Source organism: Apodemus sylvaticus, chromosome 15, assembly GCF_947179515.1.
Source record: "Apodemus sylvaticus chromosome 15, mApoSyl1.1, whole genome shotgun sequence".
Classification (NCBI taxonomy): Eukaryota; Metazoa; Chordata; class Mammalia; order Rodentia; family Muridae; genus Apodemus; species Apodemus sylvaticus.
The window spans coordinates 83,008,829-83,035,041 of record NC_067486.1 but is presented as its reverse complement, the minus strand read 5'-3'; the positions used below and the strand labels follow the sequence as shown (position 1 = coordinate 83,035,041).

Here is a 26,213-nt window from a genome sequence, read left to right as displayed (position 1 = left end):
GAAATGAAGAGGCATGCGTGCATTTGCATTTATGAAGAAGGCAAGTTTTACCAGATCATGGCTCTTTGGGAGCCTGGACAGACCACACGGACTTACTGTGGGTACTGACCGATCTTGTCAAGGCTGTTTAGGTTGTCTGTAAGAGTATTTCATGTAGTCAGTTATGGATTTTGAGGTACTACAGTGATAAGCATTTCCTTCCTTGACTTTTGATCTATTCCTTTAGAAGGCATTATGCTAGATTGAACTAAGGCCCTGAGTTCAATAATTGCTTTATTGTTTTATTTTTGCAGGGCTGAGGACTGGAGCCAAACCCTCTACTACTGAGTGGTATATACCTTAAGCACCAGGAATTTTAAGCTTTTCCAGCTTTGTATTTTGTGATTGTGATCTGGGAGACTTCAGAGCTTTGGGATGTTTGTGCTTATCTTTGGGGATGGAGCTTGGCCGGGATCTACGGCACTTCTCACTCCTCTTCTTAGTGACCAAGTCACAGGCTACTTGGCTGCACCTAAGGTGACAGCTGGGGCTACAGCCTGCCACCGTTACTGGACATCCCTGGAGCTGGAATAGAAGCAACCACCGGAGTGAGCTTGGGAAAACACGGCTTGGTTTTATTCAGCTGCCCAGGGCTGATCTAGTGAGATCCATGTTAGGCCTCCCATCTCCGTCAGAACACAGACCAGTGTCCTGTATGGTGACAGATCACCATAGGCTGGTGGCTTCAACTTCAGCCCTTCATTGTCTTGTCTGGAGGCTGGAAGTCCAAGCTGGAGGCACAGGCAGGGTGTTTCTGCCCAGGTCCCTGACTCCTGTCTTTCTGCTCACAGCAGCCGTCTTCTGTGTGTCTGCGTTCTCCTCTCTTGCCAGGGCACTCAGCGGACTGAACCAAAGCCTACCCATGGAGTTTCACTTTACCATAACCACTTGCTTGACGTTCTGTCTCCAAAGAAAATTCTGATATGCTGGCAGTCAGAATTGTTATTTTTTATTTTTTGGTTTTTGATATAGGGTCAGTCTATACCTCTTGCTGTCCTAGAACGCACAGAGAGCTACCTGGCTCTGGCATGCTGGGAGTAAAGGCCGACACTATACACCCAGCTGCAGTTAAAATTTTTTTTATATTTTGTGATTTTTTTTTAAAAAAAAAGATTTTCTTTATTTTATATATATGAGTACTCAGACACACCAGAGGAGGGCATTGGAGCCCATGATGGTTGTGAGCCACCCTGTGGCTGCTGGGAATTGATCTCAGGACCTCTGGAAGAGCAGCCAGTCTCTTAACCGCTGAGCCATCTCTCCAGCCCCTGCTGTTAGAATTTAAATATAGGAACCTGGACACAGCCTGCTCCATACCATCCTGTGGCTGCATGTAGCTGTTTAGTTACTTTTTTATTCTGTGATAAAACATCATGACCAAAGCAACTTATAAAAGGAAGTGTTTAATTTGGGGTTTACAGTTTCAGAGGGTGAGAATTCATGATGGCCAAGCCAAGGCACACTGGCAGGAACATTGAGACCTTACAGCTTAATCACAAGCTGGGGACAGAAATGAATTAGTGGGAGTGGCTCAAGTCTTTGAAACCTCAAATCTCACCCCCAGTGATACATATCTTCTAACAAGGCCATAAGTCCTAATCCCTACAAAACAGTTCCACCAACTGGGATCCAAGCATCCCAACACATTAGCCTATGGCATCATTACCATTCAAACCACCACAGTAGCCCTAGTCAAGTATCTGTGCCCTTGGTAGTTTGACGTTAGGAGACTTTTCTCCTATTCATAGCCATCTGTAACAGCCTCAGGTGTGTGACCTGAGGACCAAGCCTGGCTTCATGGTCAATCTGTTTTCTCAGAGTTCCATGTTGCCCACACCAGCCCTGACCTCCTCCTGACCCTCCTGCTCAATCCCCCCACCCCCCACTGCTGGGAATACCGGTGTTATAGCTGTTTGGGTCAAGGTTGGTCCCCAGGGTCTCAGACTAACTAGATGACCAGTGTCTTGCAGTCTTGCAGTGAGGCCCCGGTGGTGACTGTTGAGTACCACAGATCGCCCCCATAGACTAGGCTTACTGAGGCATGGCCTCTCCCAGCAGAGACAGGTGAACTGCAGTCACCCAAAGCTGGACAAGGATTTCAGACCATGTCTCAGTGTGGATCTGTTAACAGCTGAGCCTGGTTGAAAGGAAACCAGTGAGTCCAGGATGACCCCGGGACGGGATGGTAGCAGCGCGACCTGTGCTGGGTGTCCCCGTCCTCCTTCCCATCTGCCTTGTCCTGCCTGGGTCCACTGTGTGCAGCCATAATTGGCTCACATAGGACTTCACTCCCTGCTGTATGTGATGTGCATATGCCTCTCCCTTTTCCTTCCTTAAATAAATTTTTTAAATTTATTGCATGCATGCTCTGCTGCATGGACACCCAAATGCCAGAAGAGGGCATCACATCCCCTGATAGATGGTTGTGAGCCACCATGTGGTTGCTAGAAATTGGGAGAGCTGACAGGGCTCTTAACCGCTGAGCCATCTCACTAGATCCCACTTGCCAGTTCCTTATCTTTCTTTCTTCCTGTTTTAATTTTACCTGCAGGTGGTCTTCAAGGAACAAACTATCAAGTGGGCTCTGGCCAAACCTAAGATTCAATATCACCCAAGACTGCAGAACTGTTAGGCTGTGTCACCCTAACCAGAAACACAACTTTGTTTTTGTTTTGTTTTTTTTTAAATAGATTTAACTCTTTTTTTTAAAATATTTATTGATTTATTATATGTAAGTTCACTGTAGCTGTCTTTAGACAGCCAGAAGAGGGTGTAAGATCTCTTTATGGATGGTTGTGAGCCACCATGTGGATGCTGGGATTTGAATTCATGACCTTTGGAAGAGCAGTCGGTGCTCTTACCAGCTGAACCATCTCTCCAGCCCAACTTTGTTTTTGTTGGTGCGGGAAAGTTTGCTTGAACCTAAGGGCTGAGGAGAGCAAGAAGGGGCCATGCCAAGTCTCAGCCTAGCGAGTGACCAGCCACCCTATACTGCCTACGCTGCAGTGACGGCTCATAGCCACCCTATACTGCCTACGCTGCAGTGAGGCTCACAGCCACCCTATACTGCCTACGCTGCAGTGAGGCTCACAGCCACCCTATACTGCCTACGCTGCAGTGACAGCTCACAGCCACCCTTTACTGCCTACGCTGCAGTGACAGCTCACAGTCACCCTTTACTGCCTACGCTGCAGTGACAGCTCACAGTCACCCTTTACTGCCTACGCTGCAGTGAGGCTCACAGTCACCCTATACTGCCTACGCTGCAGTGACAGCTCACAGCCACCCTTTACTGCCTACGCTGCAGTGACGGCTCACAGTCACCCTTTACTGCCTATGCTGCAGTGAGGCTCACAGCCACCCTATACTGCCTACGCTGCAGTGAGGCTCACAGCCACCCTTTACTGCCTACGCTGCAGTGAGGCTCACAGCCACCCTTTACTGCCTACGCTGCAGTGAGGCTCACAGCCACCCTATACTGCCTACGCTGCAGTGACAGCTCACAGCCACCCTTTACTGTCTATGCTGCAGTGACAGCTCACAGTCACCCTATACTGCCTATGCTGCAGTGACAGCTCACAGTCACCCTTTACTGCCTATGCTGCAGTGACGGCTCACAGTCACCCTTTACTGCCTATGCTGCAGTGAGGCTCACAGCCACCCTTTACTGCCTACGCTGCAGTGAGGCTCACAGCCACCCTATACTGCCTACGCTGCAGTGAGGCTCACAGCCACCCTATACTGCCTATGCTGCAGTGACAGCTCACAGTCACCCTTTACTGCCTACGCTGCAGTGACAGCTCACAGTCACCCTTTACTGCCTACGCTGCAGTGACAGCTCACAGTCACCCTTTACTGCCTACGCTGCAGTGACAGCTCACAGCCACCCTATACTGCCTACGCTGCAGTGACGGCTCACAGCCACCCTTTACTGCCTACGCTGCAGTGACAGCTCACAGTCACCCTTTACTGCCTCCGCTGCAGTGACAGCTCACAGTCACCCTTTACTGCCTACGCTGCAGTGAGGCTCACAGTCACCCTATACTGCCTACGCTGCAGTGACAGCTCACAGCCACCCTTTACTGCCTACGCTGCAGTGACGGCTCACAGTCACCCTTTACTGCCTATGCTGCAGTGAGGCTCACAGCCACCCTATACTGCCTACGCTGCAGTGAGGCTCACAGCCACCCTTTACTGCCTACGCTGCAGTGAGGCTCACAGCCACCCTATACTGCCTACGCTGCAGTGAGGCTCACAGCCACCCTATACTGCCTATGCTGCAGTGACAGCTCACAGTCACCCTTTACTGCCTACGCTGCAGTGACAGCTCACAGTCACCCTTTACTGCCTACGCTGCAGTGACAGCTCATAGTCACCCTTTACTGCCTACGCTGCAATGACAGCTCACAGCCACCCTTTACTGCCTATGCTACAGTGACAGCTCACAGTCACCCTTTACTGCCTACGCTGCAGTGACAGCTCACAGCCACCCTATACTGCCTACGCTGCAGTGAGGCTCACAGCCACCCTATACTGCCTACGCTGCAGTGACAGCTCACAGCCACCCTATACTGCCTACGCTGCAGTGAGGCTCACAGCCACCCTATACTGCCTACGCTGCAGTGAGGCTCACAGCCACCCTATACTGTCTATGCTGCAGTGAGGCTCACAGCCACCCTATACTGCCTATGCTGCAGTGACAGCTCACAGTCACCCTTTACTGCCTACGCTGCAGTGAGGCTCACAGCCACCCTATACTGCCTACGCTGCAGTGACGGCTCACAGCCACCCTATACTGCCTACGCTGCAGTGACGGCTCACAGTCACCCTTTACTGCCTACGCTGCAGTGACAGCTCACAGCCACCCTATACTGCCTACGCTGCAGTGACGGCTCACAGCCACCCTTTACTGCCTACGCTGCAGTGACAGCTCACAGCCACCCTATACTGCCTACGCTGCAGTGACGGCTCACAGCCACCCTTTACTGCCTACGCTGCAGTGACAGCTCACAGCCACCCTATACTGCCTACGCTGCAGTGACGGCTCACAGCCACCCTATACTGCCTACGCTGCAGTGACAGCTCACAGTCACCCTATACTGCCTACGCTGCAGTGACGGCTCACAGCCACCCTATACTGCCTACGCTGCAGTGACAGCTCACAGTCACCCTTTACTGCCTACGCTGCAGTGAGGCTCACAGCCACCCTATACTGCCTACGCTGCAGTGAGGCTCACAGCCACCCTATACTGCCTATGCTGCAGTGAGGCTCACAGCCACCCTTTACTGCCTACGCTGCAGTGACGGCTCACAGTCACCCTATACTGCCTACGCTGCAGTGACGGCTCACAGCCACCCTATACTGCTTACGCTGCAGTGAGGCTCACAGCCACCCTATACTGCCTACGCTGCAGTGAGGCTCACAGCCACCCTTTACTGCCTACGCTGCAGTGAGGCTCACAGCCACCCTATACTGCCTACGCTGCAGTGACAGCTCACAGTCACCCTTTACTGCCTACGCTGCAGTGAGGCTCACAGCCACCCTATACTGCCTACGCTGCAGTGACGGCTCACAGCCACCCTATACTGCCTACGCTGCAGTGACGGCTCACAGTCACCCTTTACTGCCTACGCTGCAGTGAGGCTCACAGTCACCCTATACTGCCTACGCTGCAGTGAGGCTCACAGCCACCCTATACTGCCTACGCTGCAGTGACAGCTCACAGTCACCCTTTACTGCCTACGCTGCAGTGAGGCTCACAGCCACCCTATACTGCCTACGCTGCAGTGACAGCTCACAGTCACCCTTTACTGCCTACGCTGCAGTGAGGCTCACAGCCACCCTATACTGCCTACGCTGCAGTGAGGCTCACAGCCACCCTATACTGCCTACGCTGCAGTGAGGCTCACAGCCACCCTATACTGCCTACGCTGCAGTGAGGCTCACAGCCACCCTATACTGCCTACGCTGCAGTGACAGCTCACTGCCACCCTATACTGCCTACGCTGCAGTGACGGCTCACAGCCACCCTATACTGCCTACGCTGCAGTGACAGCTCACAGCCACCCTTTACTGCCTATGCTGCAGTGACAGCTCACAGCCACCCTATACTGCTTACGCTGCAGTGACGGCTCACAGCCACCCTATACTGCCTACGCTGCAGTGACAGCTCACAGTCACCCTATACTGCCTACGCTGCAGTGACAGCTCACAGCCACCCTATACTGCTTATGCTGCAGTGAGGCTCACAGCCACCCTATACTGCCTATGCTGCAGTGACAGCTCACAGCCACCCTATACTGCCTACGCTGCAGTGAGGCTCACAGCCACCCTATACTGCCTATGCTGCAGTGAGGCTCACAGCCACCCTATACTGCCTACGCTGCAGTGAGGCTCACAGCCACCCTATACTGCCTATGCTGCAGTGAGGCTCACAGCCACCCTATACTGCCTACGCTGCAGTGACAGCTCACAGTCACCCTTTACTGCCTACGCTGCAGTGAGGCTCACAGCCACCCTATACTGCCTACGCTGCAGTGACGGCTCACAGTCACCCTATACTGCCTACGCTGCAGTGACGGCTCACAGCCACCCTTTACTGCCTACGCTGCAGTGAGGCTCACAGCCACCTTATACTGCCTACGCTGCAGAAATGAAGCCCAACTTTGTCGCTGGTGCAGTTAGGCTTTAGCAGAAGGTGCTGGAGACACACAGAGCACTCTCACAGGCAGGAGGCTCCTGAGACCTGTACTCTACTTGTCTTAGCTCCAGCAACGCATGATAGAAGTGCCACCAATGGGCAAGCACCCGCTCTGTGACCAATGTCAAGCTTTAGGTACTTTAGAAGGCAGACTCCAGCAAGATCTAGCAGGATGACACTGGAAGGACATCTTGGCCATTAGGGAGTTACAACTGTGCCATCCATAGCCCTCCCATTTAATTATATGTGTATGCCTGCTTAGTCTACATATATATTTGTGTATCACTGGAGTGCCTGGTGTCTGTGGAGGCTAGGAGAGGGCACCGGATTCCCTGGAACTCAAGTTCCATACAGTTGTGAGTACCACGTGACCTCTGCAGTAGCCCTGCTGTGGATCGTAGTATGAGAATAACAGGTCGGACGCTGCTCTGTGCGGACAGTGTAGTGCCTGCTTCTCACATCCGATCCTCGGGAATTCATCACTCTGTTCAGTTCTTGCCAGATAACCCCGTGATGTGACCAGCTGTTCCTCATTCTCCTCGCAAGACTCCATCTGCAGAACGGACCCTGACTCTTCTGCCAGAGCACTAGAAACACCTCCTCTAGCCTGATCCAACTCTGCTGCCTGTCCTCTGTAGAAGAGAAAGTGCTGAGTGTCTACATCCTATTCCCTAGACTGAAATGAGGGAACTCAGCCGTTGTGCAAGGCATTCTGCAAAGTGACTCAACAGGAGAACCTCACTGTAACTACTTGTTTCTGGAACACATCCTAAAATTTTGAAAATGCTGCCGACAAACGTACGAGAGGAGTCCATTTCCAGTTGTGGGTTAGATTTCTGCCTTGTGCTTTACATGGACAAACGGATCCTGGCATGTGCTGAAGAACCAAGGGGCTGAGGCCGTGAGTGCACCTGCAGGGGAAGAGCAGGAGGGCTGGCCCCTAGGTCCCTCCTCTGCCTGCTGTTTCCCATGTCCTTGGCTGGTACTCAGTTACTCCAGCTAAAACCCATGGATGCTTTCCTCAATCTGCCAGCAGTCAGACATCTCACCCAACCCATGCCAGCAGCGTCCCTCACTGTCAGGTGTGACCCTAGGTCTGCAGGTGTGACCCTAATCGCAGCCCATCCCTCTGTCTTGACACGCCTGCACATTAGCTCTAAGCCCTGTTCCTCCCAGCACCCCATGCTAAGCAGCCACTGTGCACAACAGCTGGACCGGGCGGATGCAGGGTGTCTGCAGGCCTCCAGAGACCAAGACCCGGTTATTCAGAGGCTGGCACACACCCTGCAGCCTGCCCTTGTCTCCTGCACACGTGGCACCCCGGGGTGAGCAGCAGCCACGGACCCCGGGCCTGGAGCAGCGCGGCAGGGGCAGAACAAGGAAGCTCATTACCTGTATGCATTTTTGGAAACAGGACGAGGATCAAACTTAAAGAAGATGATGCACATGGGTTGCAAGGGTGGCTTTGCTCACACGGTCACAAGGTCTGTGGGAAAAGGAGAATAGTGAGCTGTGAAGAGCAGTGTCAGCGGGCCTTGCAGATGTCTCCATCAGTGAGTGGGGCTGGGCTGGTGAGCACCAGACGCTTGGTGACATAACACACACCTCCCCTCACCTGGGCCCATCAGCATCAGCTAGTAAGTCCACCACCATGACACTCCCATACCCTGACATGCCACACGGGGTGGCAAGTGGGTGCTGGAAGGGGGGCGGCAGCAGCGATAGGAACCACTTGTGAAGCTGGAGTAAAGGAAGAAAAAGTCCTCTCCTCCCCTGCAGGAGCACCAAGCGCTGCCAGGACCCACAGAGGGAGAGACCTTCGCATCAGGCGTCAGGACCCACTCTCCTGGGATGAACTGTGACACGTGTCCCCTCAGGCCTTTACCTAACACACACGCCCACCCACAGGACCTAATGGTTCTGCATACCCACACTGGTAGGCAGAAGGCAGTGCCAAGCACGTGCACATACACCTGGGCGCCGCCGGGTAAACATGGACTACCTATACAATCCCTTGGCGCAAGGACCCCATGCCCCAGAGCCTCTGAGGTCCAGAAGGCATTCCCCTATTTCTAGTCCTGGGATCAGAGCTGATCTCTATGCATCAGCTCTAGAAAGCAGACCCCAGGACCCCTGAAACATACACAAGTACAGTGATTTTTAGTGTCATGGTTCCAGGACACAGCTAATGCCTGCAAATGAAACCTGGGACAGCCAAGAAACTCTTCCAGCACTGAGGGAGCCAAGCAGCGAGTGGAGGGTAGACATGAGTTTGCTGAGGTGCCGAAGTGTAGGATCATGAGTGTCATGTTGCAGACATGTCCGTGTGTATTTGTGCGTGGTGTCTTTGTGAGCACATGTATGTCTAGAGGAGACCACCACATCACAAACAGAAGATGCCTCAGAGGTCAGGGTAGCTGGTGTCCTACCTTTGAGGCCCTCGGGGTCAGGTAAGGTTGTGCTCACTCTCAGGTTGGAGAGGGTTTGTGCAGTGGCCTTGGTCCTAGGTGGTGCTTCCCAAGAGGCAGCATACATAAAGATGGATCTGTGGGTCAGGCCGTTGATGCCCTCCTTGTAGGAGAGCAGCACAACACACCCAGAACCCAGCCTAGTTTCTACACGTGCCCCGAGTGTACTCATGAGCCCAGCTATGCAGGGCTCACCCTAGATGAGGGCCTTCAAAGCCTCCCTGGGGCACAGCAGCAGAAAGCTCGGGATGAGACCTACAGGCAGCTGTCGCTCCCTTCTTCAGGAATCCTAAAAGCCACTACAGCCTTGAAAGAAGCCCTAGCTCCAGGGACACCAAGGGTGTCCCTGTGACAGACACTGGCAATTCTAATTCTTGGGTCTATGAAATGAAGCTTCTGTGGACTGCCACGAAAGCGGGCCTGCACCACCATTGGTGCAGCGGCTCAGGACACAGCCTGTCACAGCTACATCTTGCCTTAGAGCCCCAGGAAGCAAGCAGGTTCAGCTTTCTGTGACAGCGCCACAACATCTGTCTCAAAGTAGCTGGCAAATTGGAGCCTGGAGTCCAGCAACCTCCAGAGAAGTATGCGTCAAAGCTACATAAAAGGTCTACCCTAGAACAGGCGGCACGCTAAGAAGCCAGCGGCTAGTGTGGATAATAAAAGAGGAAAGCAGGGTGAGTGGGGGGCTGGAGCTCAACCCCGGGAACTCACACATAAAAGGAAAGATGTCAGTTGTCATCTAACCTCCCCAAGTATGCTGTGACATGTAGGCCCACAGCCACATATAACAATAATCATTCATAAAATTTCAAAAATACAAAGGAAGAAGCTGGGGTGATGGCTTAGCAACTGAGAAAACTGGCTGCTCTTCCAGAGGACCCAGGTTCAATTCCCAGCACCCACCCAGCAGTTCACAACTATCTCTAACTCCAGTCTTAGAGGGTCTATTCTGGCCTCCATGGGTCCAGGAACACATATGGTGAACACACACACACACACATGCAGGCCACACATTCATACATATAAAATAAAATAAAATAAAATAAAATAAAATAAAATAAAATAAAATAAAATAAAATAAAATAAAATAAAATGAGGCTGTTCTAAAAGAAATTATGGCATACCTAGCATTCCATAAAGCAGGGACAGAGCCACACTGCAGGATAAAGAACCCTAAAATTCAGTGAACTTGGCAATTAAGAATGATTGATATGCTTATCCCAGACTAGCCATTCTAGAAAAACAAAAGCAGCCAGGAAAACAGTTATGGGATAGAAAAAGCAAGAGAGAAAACCAGGAATCAAAGTACAAAAGGGAACCTTTACAGAGTTCTTTGAAAAATGACAGCCATAGAGACTATGAAGGCCAACAGTACTGTGGGGAGTGTGAGTGTGTGAGTGTGTGGGTATACGAGTGTGTGGTGTGTGTGTGTGTGTGTGTGTATGCGTGTGTGAGACAGTGCAGTGATAAATCTAAGACCAGACTGGACACAGCTAATGAGACAGTTCAGCATTTATCCAGAGGCAAAGAACCAGGGCAAAGAACTGACTTGGTGCTGGACCTCGGACCTACTGCCCTTCTATCAGCTGCTGGTGTCAGGCAAGAGGCTCTTAGACTCCTTTGGTCCTCCCTAGGCTGTGTACCCAGCTGCTGGGCAGGGCCCCTGGCAGAGGCAGCTATCAGCAGACACAGCCAGATCAAGGGTATTTCTCCAGTTCAGCTGCAGGCCCTCGATCCTAGCTGGCCCTAGCGGACCAGCCCTCTAGGTTAGAGAATTAGGGAGGGCTCCAAGGTCCACAGGAAGGTCATCCACGTGTCTCCAGGCAGCCTGGAGTTGGAGGTGCTGTCAGAGCTCTGGGCTGCAGCATCGATGAAGACGCAGTCATTGGGAGAGAAGGACCAGAGGAAAGCCAGCCCCTGGGAGGGGACCATCAGGAACTGCCTTTCTCTCCAATCCCTCACCCCCCACTCAAGCCAGGCCCGCTGCCCCACAGTCCCTCTGCCATCTCTGGCCAGCAAATTATTCCTCATACCTTTCCTGATACACCTCTCCCATAACAGATTCTGCCTTTACCTAACCCCAGATGTTTTCTCCAGGAAGCTCTGGCAAGCCTCTGTGACTGCCAGGCATCTCCAACCCTGCACCCATGGAGCTGACACTCTTTTCAGGGCCTGGCGAGGTCCCCTCTGGTGAGGTCCCCTCTGACGTGCTGCTTCTTTAACCCCTTTCTTGTCCACCTGTGGGCTGAGAGCAGCCCTGTGCCCGTTCCCTAGCCTTCTGTTCACACTCTGTACAGACAAAGTAGGTATGTAGAGAGTCAAAACCACCTCACAGGGCCAACACCCCTGAGCACACCAGACACTTCCCATGCTCTCTGGACCAGCAGAGCCATGGGACCATAACAGAGCACATGTACCACAGGGGTCCCTAAAGGCCATAAGGCTGTGCATGAGGGCCCTGTCCCTGGGGAGAGATGTGCCTGGCTTTCCTCGGGATAATTCTACCTTGCCTTTTCTGGGCTTATCAGCTAGTGGGTTTTCTGTAGAATTTCTGTTCTTGGCAGTCCAAACAGCCAGAGTAACCAGAGTCATAAAAATTCTAGGAATGCTTGAGGCCAGATGTCAGTTACAATGGAGAGAGATTATAAAATAAAATTCCCCGGCTGGGGAGATGGCTCAGTGGTTAAGAGCACTGGCTACTCTTCAGAGAGCCTGGGTTCATTTCCCTGCATGCACAAGGTGGCTCACAACCATCTGTAACTCCAGTTTCAGAGAGTCCAATGCCTTTTCTGGGCTCCCTGGTTACTGCACACATGTGGTACATGGACATACATGCAGGAAAAACACCCATATACATAACAATAAAATGGAAAAAAAAAAAACAAAAGCATTTGTGAAAATGGAGGAGAGTGGGGGTCCTGCTGAGCCAGACAGGGCTTCAGTCTTGAGGGCGCCTCTGGAAAGCACGGAGCAAGCACCGGGATGGTGAGAGTAGGCTCTAGCTTGGGGACTGGCACCCAGGTCAGATGGTTCTCAAAGTTACAAGTGCAAAAAGAGCCCAGCGTACCCACATCTCACACCCACCTGTCACTGGACAGAGGGCTCACACTATGTCCTTGGCCTGTATAGAAAAATCGAGCACCCCATTTCCTGGGGGTGGTCTCCACCAATACAAGCACACCTGTGTACTCGGGCTCATCGGCAGCCAAGGTGTGTACTGTGCAGGCTGAGTGCAGGACACCCGGGCTACCCACATCCTGTATACCCCAACAGTCTCTTTGGAATGTCCTTCTTGGGGAAAGAGTCCTCATTGACACAAAGCCTTGGGCAATGCCAGGTAGGGTCTGTTACTATGACTTGTGACGGTGGCCTTGGGATATGTAGTTATCAGCTGGATACTACAAAAAGTCAGACACACAGGCCAGAAATCTGCCAATTCCACATAATCAAGTCCTAGTAAACTAAAACCATGGCTACCCAGGCTGGCAGGTTCTCAGGCTGGAAAATCCCATGTGTGCTCTTCAGCCAGCACTGCTGAGAACTGAGCAGGGGCACCCAGTTCCACTGAGAATGGCAAATAGGAACCTGTGCCCGGTCTGGCCTAAATTCTTTGCTCAGTCCTTTTTCTATTGTTTATTTTAATCTATACCCATCCCTTGTAATAAACTATAAATATGAATGCAGAGGCCTCTAGAGTTCTCTGAATCCTATCGCATCAGTTGGGTAAAGATGGTCTTGGGGTTTCTTCACCAACAAAACTGTGGCCCTGCAAGAAGTCACCATGCAGTGACTCAGAGAGGAGAGTACCCTAGTGTTAAGGTCATGCAGTGGCCCCTGCTTCCTGATGACACCCTAGCCTTCTTGCTCCCTTCCACATCCGTGAGCTGCTCTATTTACCACATTCCTCAGGATGGGCAGGGCCTGCTTCCACAGCCCAGGCCACTGAACCCAGGTGGTCCGAAGAGCCTTGCTCTACCCTTTGTTCTACCAAGACATCCCACAAGGCCAGAAAACTCTGCTGTTGGAGCCTGTACCCCGATCATGGGCCATCTAACTAGTAAAACCCAGACTCTACACAGCCATCCTACATAATAAGGAAAGATCAGATCAAAGTAAGACAGAAACTCAGTAGGGAAAACATTAGCCTAGCTCGCAACTCCCCCAACAAGACCAGCATCTCTGGACCCCCAGGTTACAAGCCCCACCCCTGCCTAACTACCACCAATGCAGAGGGAAATAGAAATTAAACTTACAATTTGATTCCCAGCACCAGCCGATTATTCTAAAGGCCACAGTAGCTTTCCAATTAGATGCTTACACCCCCCCCCACACACACACACAACTTGCTGCTTACTATAAAGTCTTCCCCAATAGATATTCGGGGCTCTTTATCACCAAAACTGTCCTGTGTAACAGCGGTGTACTGAGGGGCCGGAGCTAGCTTGAATAAATAGGCCCTACTGTGATTGCATTGGATCAGCTCCTGTCTATTTTTCTGGGGATCTCTAACATCTCCCCGCACTACATTACAGGGCCCTTTAAGCTGGCACACCAATTCTCCAGCCCAGGGCTGGGCTGCTCTTCCCTATATAATCCAACCATTTTGGTTACCCATTCTCTTTGTATCTTTGGGCCTCCTGGGTCCCCTCTCTCCATACTCCCTTCCCCTCCTGCTACGCACGGGCACGGCTGAGGCTCTGCTCACTCTTGACTCTCCCAGGAGTCCCTACTCTGCTATACTCCCCGACACGATAATGAACCTTCTCCTCCATCATCCTTAGGAGCACTTGTGTTCTTTCTATTCATTTCCTTTTTTTCATTCATCTGGTACCAAAACCTAAAACCCAGGACCAGTAGTGCTTCCTTTATATTTTTTATATTTCATTCATAGATCAGATATTTATATCATAATTCACAAGTAGCAAAATTACAGTTATGAAACAGCAAAAAAAATAATTTTATCATTGGGGGTCAGCACATGAGGAACTGTATTAAAGGGCTACAGCATTAGGAAGGGTGAGAACCACTGCTCTAGGAGTAAGCCTCGTGTCCCCGCAATTCATCCATCCTGAAAGCCCGTGAAACCAGCACCATGTGGACAATGACAAGTTCTGCTCTCGCCTGAAGAACAAAGCCTCCAGATCCCTTTAGACCTTGGCTACAGTAGCTCCCAAATGCTTCAATCAAAAAGCAAACTGCAAGAGCCAAAAAAAAAAAAAAAGAAAGAAAAGAAAAAGAAAAAGAAGAAAGGAAGGAAGGAAGGAAGGAAGGAAGGAAGGAAGGAAGGAAGGAAGGAAGGAAGGAAGAAAGAAAGAAAGAAAGAAAGAAAGAAAGAAAGAAAGAAAGAAAGAAAGAAAGAAAGAAAGAAAGAAAGAAAGAAAGAAAGAAAGAAAAAATGACTGATGTTTCAGAGCATGCACAGCTCTTGTAGAAGACCTGGGTTCAGTTCTCAGAACCTAAATAATGGAGTACAACTGTCCATAACTCCAGGGGTCTGACACCCTTTTATCTTCTGCAGGCATCAGGCAATGCATACAGTGCACACTCATACGTGCAAGCAAAACACTCATATGCATAAAATATCAGTGAGAAGCTGTGATGGCTCCTCCTGGTTGTCACCTTGACGACATCTGGAATGAATTACAGTCCAGAAATGGAGGGCTCACCTGTCATCCAGATCTCGAGGCTGGAAGAGCCAGGCTTTTGACCCAGATCTTGACATGGGATGACACACTCTTTTGATCCAGATGTTGAGGCATAGTGCCCAGGAAAAACTTAGGTCCAGGCAAGGTGGTACATGCCTTTAATGCCAGGAGACAGAAACAAGCAGATCTGAGTTCAAGGCCAGTCTGGGACAGAACAAGTTCCAATTCGGGCATGGTGGTACACACCTTTAATCTGGGCCACACCTCTACTACATAAGGCCTACATAGGGATGAAGGAAAAAGGAAGGTTCACTCTTCTTTGCCTGCTTGAACTTACTTGCCCGCACTGGAACCTTCTTCAGGATTCCAGCTTATACAGAAGACCAGATGAGACACCTAGCCTCATGGGACTGAGCAACTACTAGACGCTTGGCCTTCTTCCCATACACAGCTGCCCATTGCTGAGTTAGTAAGACTGCAGTCTGTGAATAAGTCATTCCAGTGAATCCTCTTACTATTACAGACATTTTACAACTTCTGTTGAGAGACCACACCAACTCCATCTTGGGTTCAGGCCCCATCTTAGAGAACATGACCTAAGTTGAACTCCAGTTAACCACCAAACTTACACCTAGTGTCTCTAGGTCACTCCCTAACACCCACCAATCAGATGGAAAGTAGTTACAGTTGTACCTAAAAGATATTTACTTAGGAAGGTTTATATGGTTTGGCTCCCAGCACCAGGCAAGCATTTTAAAGGGCAGCAGATTCCATACTAGCCCTCCCCCCCCCCCAATCAGATGGGCACCAAGCTGGAAACCCCCTGACTTGTCTGCTTGCCTCATAAATGCTTGCAAGAAACTGGGCTGGGGCTTCTCCCTCCCATCCAGTGGAGTGGCCCAGGGTCAAGTTTGAATAAAGACCCTATCAAGAACTGGAGCACACCTTTAATCCCAGCACTTAGGAGGCAGAGGCAGGCTGATTTCTGAGTTCGAGGCCAGCCTGTTCTACAGAGTGAGTTCCAGGACAGCCAGGGCTACACAGAGAAACCCTGTCTGGGAAAAAAAATAAAAACAAACAAACAAACAAACAAACAAAAAAAGACCCTAGCGCAATTGCATCTGAACTGGCTCCCTGGTGGTCTTTTGGGGGTGGGAAAAAGGGGCACAACACTGTGACTCTAGGGAACCCTGACTAACAGAAGTCCTGAGATCCCCTGCCTTCCCTAAGCAGCTCCTTATCAACCAGGAGCCATAACAAATTTTAATTGAAAACAGACCTTCTGAAAATAAGGAAAATAACAAAAGAAGGCTGACTGCGCTCTCAGAACTGAAGAGTTCACCCACTGTGCTGGCTAGTTTTGTGTCAACTTAACACAAACTGGAGTCATCTGAGAGGAGGGACCCCAACTGAGAAGATGACTCCATGACACTAGGCTGGAGGCAAGCCAGTAAGGCCTTTTCTTAGTGATTGATGGGGAGGAACCAGCCCACTGTGGGTGGAGCCATCCCTGGGCTGGTGCTCCTAGGTCCTGCATGGAAACAGGCTGAGCAAGCCATGGGAAACAAGCCAGTCAGCAGCACCCTCCATGACCTCTGCATCAGCTCCTGCCTCCCGGTTCCTGCCCTGTCTGAGTTCCTGTCCTGACTTCCTTCGCTGGTGGACTATGATGTGGACGTGTGAGCAGAAGAAAGTTTCTTCTCTCCAGTCTGCTTTCAGGCCTGGTGTTCCTGTCATAACAGCAACGATAACTCTCAGATGCGCACGGTCAGAGAAGATTTACAACTCCCTGAACACAAAACACTGCATACTCCAGCTACATTAAAAGTCCACATGGGCCGGGCAGTGGTGGTGCTCGCCTGTAATCCCAACACTCTGGGAGGCAGAGGCAGGCGGATTTCTGAGTTCGAGGCTAGCCTGGTCTACAGAGTGAGTTCCAGGACAGCCAGGGCTACACAGAGAAACCCTGTCTCGAAAAAAACCAGATCCAAAAAAAAAAAAGTCCACATGGCAACACCTTAGTGACTCCAAGAGCCTTCCTAAGCCCATTTCCGTTGCTAAGTCTGGTGCTCCTTGTCCTAAAGCACAGGGTTTAGCATCAACAGAACAGCAATACAACCCAGATTCCTTAGCCATACCTGATCCAGCAATCTGTTTTCCTAGGCAAGAGGGAAACCTGCTTGCCAAACTCTTAACACATCTACCAAGTTACTCCAACAGGAAGACAGAACCTGATCTACCCCCAAGACTCAACTCTTTGAGCAGGGTTCACACTCAGGTGTGAAATGAGTTTTCAGTGTTCTACTCTGGAGCTTAGGTACTAAAGTGTAGCTGGGTTTTGTTGTTCGGTTTCTTTTATTTTTTTGAGACTGGATTTCTCTGTGTAGCTTTGGCTGTTCTAGGACTCACTCTGTTGGCCAGGCTGACTCGGAACTCAAGAGATCCACCTGCCTCTGCCTCCCAAGATTTCCCTAACAGCTCTGGCCACTCACTTCACAAACACTTTAGAATATGCTCATGCTCCCTTCCTGGCCAAACTACATGTTTTTTCATATCTTTCTGTTCTTTTGCCCCTAATCTCACTACAGACCAGGTTAAATCTCCTCTGACAAACTCAACTGTCCATTTTGAGTACAGCCTCATTCAAAATTTCAGGGCTCTAACAGAATATAGACAAATAATTTGCCAGAAGGTAACAGATCGGTGCTAGTCTACCTTTCAGTGCAGTCTCCGCCCGTCTGAAACCCTGAGGCACAGTCTCTGTCACCTGTATTTCTAGCTGCATCCTGCCCATTCAATTATACCAGAACACTGAACGAAGCTTAAAGCCTTCTGGGGCTTCTCTAGCCCACATCTCCAAACTTGTAAATTCACCTTGCGGAACAGTTCCAAAGGTTTAAAGACTCCATGGTCAGATTTAGTCACAAAACAGATAATGTATCTTTTCTGGCCAATTTTCTACATTAGTATCTTTTATTTCATCGTGACAACATCTGAAAGAAACTTGAGGAAGAAAGATTTTGGCTCATAGTTTCTGACCATCATGGCAGGAGTCCATGACCTAGCCTGTGGCAGAGGACCCTCATGCCATGGAGAACCAAGAAATACACAGTAGGTAAACCAGGGCCAGGTATGACCTTTGCTTGGGTATAATGCCCCAGTGACCCACTTTCTTTTTATTTTTAGTTGTTGTTTGTGTTGTTTTGTGTTGTTTTGTTTTTTTGAGATGGGGGTCTCAACTATGGAACTCACAAATGAGACCATGCTGGCCTCAAACTCACAAAGAACTGTTGCCTTTGCCTCCCAAGTAAGTATGAGCCACCACACCCATTTTCAGCAACTAGGTCCCACCTCTTAGAGATTCCACATTCTCCCAAAACTGTGATATTTGCCAGGGAACATGGAAACTGAGCCTAATAGGAGACAGTTCAGACTTGAGTAATAAGCAGGGCGGTGTGGCGCACGCCTGTAATCCCAGCACTCTGGGAGGCAGAGGCAGGTGGATTTCTGAGTTGGAGGCCAGCCTGGTCTACAGAGTGAGTTCCAGGACAGCCAGGGCTACACAGAGAAACCCTGTCTCGAAAAACCAAAAGGAAAAGAAAAAACAGATTTGAGCAATAAACACTGAGTATTCCAAAGTAGTCAGTTCCACACTTACTTAGCATTAGCTTCATTCTTTTTTAGAATGTTTATAGAAAATTAGAACGCCTTAAGCAGATACTGGAGGAAATGTGGTACAAAGCACGTAAGCCCCGCCCTGTTCCACAGCCTGCATGGGAACGCTCCCCTGACCAGAACCAGGGTCCTGGTATACACTCTCAAGTATGTCCTACTTGCTAGAACATATGGGGGCTGGTCATACACAATGAATGGATGGACATCTACACTAAACAGCTCTCTCCGTGTCTGAGGACAGCCAAGGTCCTTCTATGCAGACAAGATGACAAAGGAGGGTCTCTGTCCTGTGATGGTCAAGACTTCCAAACCTAAGAGAGTGCCCCAACTTTCTCTGAGCTATCATTGGCTACAGAGCCTCCCCATCTTCAGCTCTACCACCAGGGTATAGGTAGCTCTGGCAAACAGGTACTGGATCAGGCTCTTTCCCTTCCTGTAGGGCCCAGCCCCACTTACAATGGAAACTCAGGAGGCACGTGTGGCCTCTGATGGCTGAAGTCCAGGAACAGCAGCACCCGGGACCTGGCAGTGCCTCTGCTGAACAAGCCAGGAAGATGGGGGAAGGGGCCCTAGAACTGAACTCCAAAAAGTTGCCAGTCCCCACCATGGACACAGCAGTCACTGTCAAGAAGGAAAACTTTCAGAGTCTCCCATACACAACTGATGTTATTAGGCACACCTGGGCCATGCCAGAAGTCTGTACAAGATGTGAAGAGTCTTCACATGTGAAGTTCAGGACTTCCGGTTTTCTAAAGCTGTTGGTGAAAGTTGTCTCAGAATCATGGCTCAGATCCCTGGTCCAACCAACCAGTTCTAAAAACCAGAAAGTAGCTTGCGTTTGAGCTATTGTTTTGTTTTTGTAGACAGGGTCTTCCTACATAGCCCAAGCTGTCCTAGAATTTACTACGTAGACCAGCCTAGTCTAAAAATGACAGATCTGCCTGTCTCAGTCTCCTAAATACTGGGATTAAAGGTGTATGCCAAGCTGGACAGCATGCCTTTAATCCCGCCATTCAGTCATCAGAAGCAGGTAGCTCTCTGAGTTCAAGGCCAACCTGGTCTACACAATGAACCCCTGTGGCTGTTTGAATACATTCAGTCCCCCATAGATTCGTGTATTTGAATGTTTGGCCATAGGGAGTGGCATTATTTGTAGGTATGGCCTTGTTGGAGAAAGTGTGTCACCATGGGACAGGTTCTGAGGTCCGCTATAGTCAAGCCACACCCAGTGTGGCACACAGCCTCCTCCTCCTGTCCAGGGATCCAGACATAGCATTTCAGCGGCTTTATCTGCATCACCTCCTGCACGCTGCCACGCTTCCCACCATGACAATGGACTGAACCCCTGAAAGCCAGCCAGCCCCAGTAAGTGTCTCCCTTTACAAGAGTGGCCGTAGTCATAGTGTCCCTTCAGAGCAATAAAACTCTAAGGCAATCTGTCTCAAAACAGGTGAGTTACACAGAAAAGATTGGGAAAGACAGTTTTCCAGGAATCCCTGGCCCACTGGCTAATAATGTTTTAAGAACCATCCCAGTATGCAGAGTGCGGAGGCTCCTCCTCCCTTCCTGGAATCCCATTCTCCAGTCGAGGTTCCTTCCTTTTTGGTGAATCTGTGTCTGTTCATGACCTACCTACCACACCCTTCCTTCAGCTTAGGAGAGCAAACTCTTATATCACAGCAAAATTTCTTTCTTGAAAAAAATTGCCCCTAACCTCAAATTCAAGACATTTTGGGCCATGACCCTACCTGGTACAGTCTCTGCTTCTGGCAAGTGGGCTCAGTCCCCTGTGGGAGTGTGCCTACCCTCTCTCGGGAAACTCTGAGTCATAAAACGCCTCTGTTTGGCATATTTTGAAGGGAAGATTCTCTTCCCTTTAAGGCCCCATCTGATTGTCTATGGCCACGCTGTTATCTCTAGTCCAGAATTTAGAGACTTGGAGGTGTTTATCTCTCCTCAGATCCCACTGTAATAAACATGGCTGCTATCCTTCCAAAGGAAACTCTCCTCTGCACCTGAGGTCTGCTCTCCCCCTTCAGGACCCTTTCTCCTAACAAAGTTCTTCTTTTCTTTTCTTTCTCTTTTTTTTAAAAGATTTATTTATTGTTATATGTAAGTACACTGTTACAGACACACCAGAATAGGGCATCAGATCTCATTATGGATGGTTGTGAGCCACTATGTAGTTGCTGGGATTTGAACTCAGGACCTTCAAAATAGCAGTCAGTGCTCTTAACCGCTTAGCCATCTCTCCAGCCCACAAAGCCCTTTTGAAGGCTGATCTCATGTCAGCTCCTTCCCACAAACCTGAATTTTAAGTTGCAACAGCTTTGAACTCACTCTAGAGCCAAGACTGACTTGGAACTCCTTTTCCTCCTGCCTTTACCTCTTGAGTCCTGAGATCACAGGAATATGCCACACCTGGCTAAAATTTCCTACCTTTACTACCTAAGTTTTTTATCTCCTGTCTTTTTAAATAGCTTCCTTCCTAGCCCAAAGTGAAACCAGCCTTGCCTGTCTGGATAATGCAAGGGAGAACAACTGAGCTTCTCAAACGTTTAGCTAATGCCCGGACGTCTGGCTGACCCATCCAGCCGGTCCCATGGTAACACTCCCAAACCCTCAGGCCTGGCAGCATCCCCAGGTTCCAATGGTGCAGCAGTTAACCTTCACCCCAGTTTCTGCTCCGGTGTCTGGAGAGCCGGTTTCTTTCCTGGCTATTCACAGATGCTATCTATGGTTTGGATACATCTCAAACTCAGCCTCACCACCCCCACGGGGCAAGGGTGCCAAGAGCTGCTGGGACGGCCAAAAGAGTTTGGGTCTAGGGGGCTGGAGTGGGGTTCAGTGGTTAAAGGCACTGGTTGGTCTTCCAGAGGATCTGGGTTTGAGACCCAGAACTCACATGACAGCTCGGACTGTATATAACACAGGTGACACCCTCATCTAGCATTTGAGAGCACTACATGCAAGTAGTGCACGTACATGCATGGGGCACACGTACATACATGCAGGCAAAGCACCCATACACATAAAAATTATAAAATTAAAAGAAAAAAAAAGAATGTAGGCCTAGAGGGAGGCCCTTAGGTAAATGAGGAGGCTGGCCTTGGAAAGGGCTAAAGTGGGCTTGTAGGTTTTTGAACAAGCAAGTAATTACAAGACACTACATCTTCTGACACGTCAATCTTCTGGACAGTGCAGCCAGTGGAAGACGGGGGCTTGCCAGAGTTGGAACTACACCTTGTGTATGTTCAATATCAAAAACTAAGCCGGGCGGTGGTGGCGCATGTCTGTGATCCCAGCACTCTGGGAGGCAGAGGCAGGCGGATTTCTGAATTTGAGGCCAGCCTGGTCTACAGAGTGAGTTCTAGGACAGCCAGGGCTATACAGAGAAACCCTGTCTCAAAAAAAAAAAAAAATCAAAAAAAGAAAAGAAAAAAGAAAGAAGAAAAAGAAAGAGCAAGAATGGAATCTGTTTTATTTATAAAGTTGGCCTGCTTTGGCTGCTCTGCTACAGCAGTGAAAAACTAAACAGAGTCGTATGGTAGTGTGTATATATAGAGCTCTACCACTCATGAGATAGACAGGAGATCAGAAGTTCAAGGTTATCTTCAGCCATTCTTCAGTTTAAGGCCATGCTGGAATATAGGAGACCTTAGCTCAAAAAAAGGGTGTCTTGTAGAAGCCTAGCTGGACCATCAGTGCTGTACTGTAACTGGCCTGTCTGGAAGAAAGGAGGACACATTAATTAAACACTTGTGCCCCCATTCTGACTCTCTCAGTGGTTAAAAACAAGGATCCCAAGGAACTGCATCCTCCTAGGGATCTCCAGCTGGGAGAAGAGGCGAAAGGCCACGGACAACCCAGGGAAACAGTCACCATATCATACGACCTCACAAGAGAAACCAGCCTGGCAGGACACACTTAGTGACCTTGCTGTCCTGCTTAGTGACGCGTCTTACCTTCTATTTAAACTGTACCCTCATTGTTAGGGACCCTGCAGTAAATGTTAGCTCTGAGAGGCTGCCCCTGTGGAGGAGTCAATGGGCCTTACAGGCTACCTAGCACCTTCTCTAAACTGTTAAGCCATGGGCATGTAGCAGCCCTGAGGTAAGGTGGGACACTAGGATTGGTTTTCTAAATTATGACCTTATTCACAGATCTACTAAGTTCAGAGGTCCCCCTCTAAAGATTACAAACACACGGACAACAACTCCATATTACAGCTTCCCCTGCCAGCACCTTAAAGGATCACCTGACATCTATCTCAGAGCGCCTTGTGGAACAGGATTTATGGGTAAGCATGGGGGTGCGCATGCTACTCAATCTCTTTGTCCTCCTTCCCAAGGTGGCCACAATGGAGAAACCGCCTTTTACTGCTATTCACTATTAATAGCAATATTATAATTATTATTAGGTCTTTAATTTTTTTTAATTTATTTTATGTATAAGCATTTTATTAGTTTATTAGTATAAGTGTCTGCATATATGTCTGTGTACATCAAGTATGTCTATGGATAGTTGTGAGTTATCATGTAGGTGCTGGGAAATGAACCTGGGTCCTCTGTGAGAACAGCAAGAGCTTTTAACAGTTAAGCCATCTCTCCAGACCCTTAATTTGAATCTTTTACATAGTTTATTGAGGACAGTAATGGAACTTGGCTTGTTGGGACAAAAGCTGTGGTTCTAAGTCCAGAAATAGCACTATCCCTGTTATCCATGCTAGACAGTGTGCCAGTACCAAAGACCATGAAGCAATACATTAAGGCGGTCCATAGCTTCAACACCCCACGTCTGTGTGCTGCTGGACATGGGACCCACAACATTATACATATCTTAGGTCGTTTATGAGCACTGAACACTTACGCCTGAAGCCCTCATAGCTCAAAGGCAGCCTGTAGCCTTCCAGTGGTGCTGCCCCGCCCGGGAGCATTGCACAGCGGGTAAGAGCAACAAGCCCCTGCCCTTGACGTAGCATCAAGTAGGGAGCAGCCAGGAGAGCGAACATCATTGTCTTCTGTACAGTGATTAGTGTTAGTCAGGGTTCTCGAGAGTCACAGAACATAGGGACCAATGTCCTTATGTAGGTCTCCAGCAGAAGTTGTGGCATGTGTCCTTGGATCTGGGACTTGGTTTGTCCCAGGCTGACCTTGAACTCAGAGATCTTCTTGCCTTAGTCTCCAGGGATTAAAGGCGTGTACTACCTTGCCCGGACCTAAGCTTTTCATATCCACTATGCCTCAAGATCTCCACTCCGAGATCCAGGTCAGAAACTTGTATCTTCCAGCTTCAAGGTCTTGATCACATGTGAGCCCTCCAATTCTGGATTGTAGTTCATTCCAGATACAGTCAAGCTGACAACCAGGAATAGCCATCACAGACTAGATATAAGCAAGACCTGTCTGTGGAGTCAGCAGGCAGACAGAACCATCTGGTCTCAGGGACAGTCTGACAAGAAGCAGACGCCTGGGTGCCAGCAATGGCCGTTGTCTCTGCCTGTGAATGGATGGGCTCCCTAACAGAATCTATCAAGTGAGATGCTGAAAGCCTGGACACCTGCAGTTGGCATGCTTCAGGACAAAGAAAACTGTCTGCCTCCAAAGAGCCCCAGAAGGGAGCCCATGTACCTTGCTCTCTCGCCATGCAGCAAAGAGACAGAAAGAATGTGCCATTGTCATGGCACAGAACACAGGGGCCCAGGACAGAGCATGAGTGCACTGCCTGACCAGTCTCATTCACCTGAGCACTGTGCAGCATACACCCGGGCCCTGGAGGAAAAAGCAAGCAAGGTGTGTGGGCAGAAAGGTGGCACTGTAGAGCACACACAAAGGACTTCCCAGCTGGAGAGCTAACAATTTGAGACAGTCTATCAGGAGTGTCTGATCAAGGCTTTGGGCAGACTGTGGGACTCGTGCAATCAGCCTACAACTTCAACGACAAGAAGTAGAAATATCAGTCTGAAAAAGATGGTCTGTGGCCAGGCCCTGCAGCCAAATCACTGCTGGCTCAAGTAGCTCTTCTTTTGGCCAAGACAGACAGAAGCTTCTGATGTGATGGGCTGTGATCTGGGCTCCAGGGAGCTGCCAGCAGAAGAGGTAAACACATGTGGAACACAATGTCGCCATTCCTGAGATCTTGGCTGAGAAATTCCCAAGCAACCAATCAGCTGCAGCACCTCCTCCCCACCCATCTCGGCAGCCAGTGCTCTGTAAGCCAACACTGCTCAATCCAGCTATTACACAGCAGCTCACCATGACAAATGGTCTCCTGTGATACCTTCTCCTCAGATCTTCCCAATGTTCTGAAGACATTAATTCAGCCTCACACCAGGGTGTCATTGTCTCTTCACAGTTCAAAAGAATAGCACAAACCAAACATCCTGTGTGTTTGACAGAAAGCTGAGGATACAGGGTAGGCAAGCATTTCAGTTTCCCCCTGGTAGGAAAGCCAGCCTGTCCCTTGCCCCCACAACAGGGACAGGCCTGGCCTTCAGGTGGCTTCTATCACCTCAGTTTGTATTAAATAATAAATACATAAATAGGATACTCTGTTTAGTTTAGTTTGTTTGTTTGTTTTTGAAACAGGAGCCCTGGCTGATCTAGAACCAGACAAAATATGGCATTTCTTAAAAATAAAAGGGGTGGTGGTGGCGGCTGGAGAGATGGCTCAGTGGTTAAGACTGACTCTTTCAGAGGTCCTGAGTTCAATTCCCAACAACCACTTTTTGGCTCACAATCATCTGTAATGGGATCTAATGCCCTCTTCTGGTGTGTCTGAAGACAGCTCCAGTGTACTCACATACATAAAATAAATAAATCTTTAAAAAATTTATTTATGCATATGAGTATTTAGCTTACATGTATGTCTGTGTGTAGCATGTGCATTCCTGGTGCCTGTGATGGTCAAAGAAGACACCAGCTTTTCTGGAACTGGACTCTATCTGGGTGCTAGGAGCTAAACCCAGAGCCTGTGCAAGAACAAGTGCTCTTGGCTACGGAGTCTTCCCTAGCTCACGGCCCGCTCACAGAGAGGGCAAAGGCCAACACTGACACACCTGGCCAGTAGACACAAGTGTTAGCAGTGGGCCCGGGAGGAGCTGCTGGGGCATGGAGGGGGATGGTCTTTTAAGTCTGTACACGTGAGTTTTGAAATCCCCAAAGGAAGCTGGGTGTAGCACGCACAATTCAATGTCAGCCTAGGCAACAAAGCAAGACACACACACACACACACACACACACACACAATAACAAAGTTGACAACACCCTGGAAGCCGAGAGCTCAAGGCCAGCCTGAGCAACACAGCAAGTCCTAACCTAGTCAAGACTTATCACCTCAAAGAACAATGCACAGCTGAGATGGAAGGTGGAAGTGGTACTGACTATCTCAGAAATCAACCATTTGAGGTGACCTTGTCAGGGGCCCTGAACCAATACATCCCAGATTCAGTCACTACGGTGGTGAGCTGACTGACCACCAAAAGATGAACTTCCCCACATAGTGTCAACAACAAGCTTGCCTCTGTTTCCAGAACTCCCCCAAGCCTCCCCGTCCTGCACTTTGCACACTGGTCATCCTCACCCAGGGAAGGGCTGTGGGTACCATACGTGAGAGCAGGGAGGTGATCAGACTGAGTTCTGCATCTCACTGAGGCAGGATGGAGACACAGGCCTAATGAGGAA

The 26,213-nt window shown here is 49.6% G+C and overlaps 1 protein-coding gene across 5 annotated transcripts in view; it reads right to left on the bottom strand.

The window, feature by feature from the left end:
* Positions 1-26,213, bottom strand: part of Tango2 (transport and golgi organization 2 homolog) — a 49,514-nt gene that overhangs the window by 18,239 nt on the left and 5,062 nt on the right. For all 5 annotated transcript variants that reach the window (XM_052158173.1, XM_052158169.1, XM_052158171.1 and 2 more), the window contains one exon: positions 8,133-8,226. In XM_052158173.1, coding sequence (XP_052014133.1) covers positions 8,133-8,188 — 56 coding nt within the window. In that variant the 5' untranslated portion in view covers positions 8,189-8,226. The remainder of the gene's footprint in view (positions 1-8,132; positions 8,227-26,213) is intronic.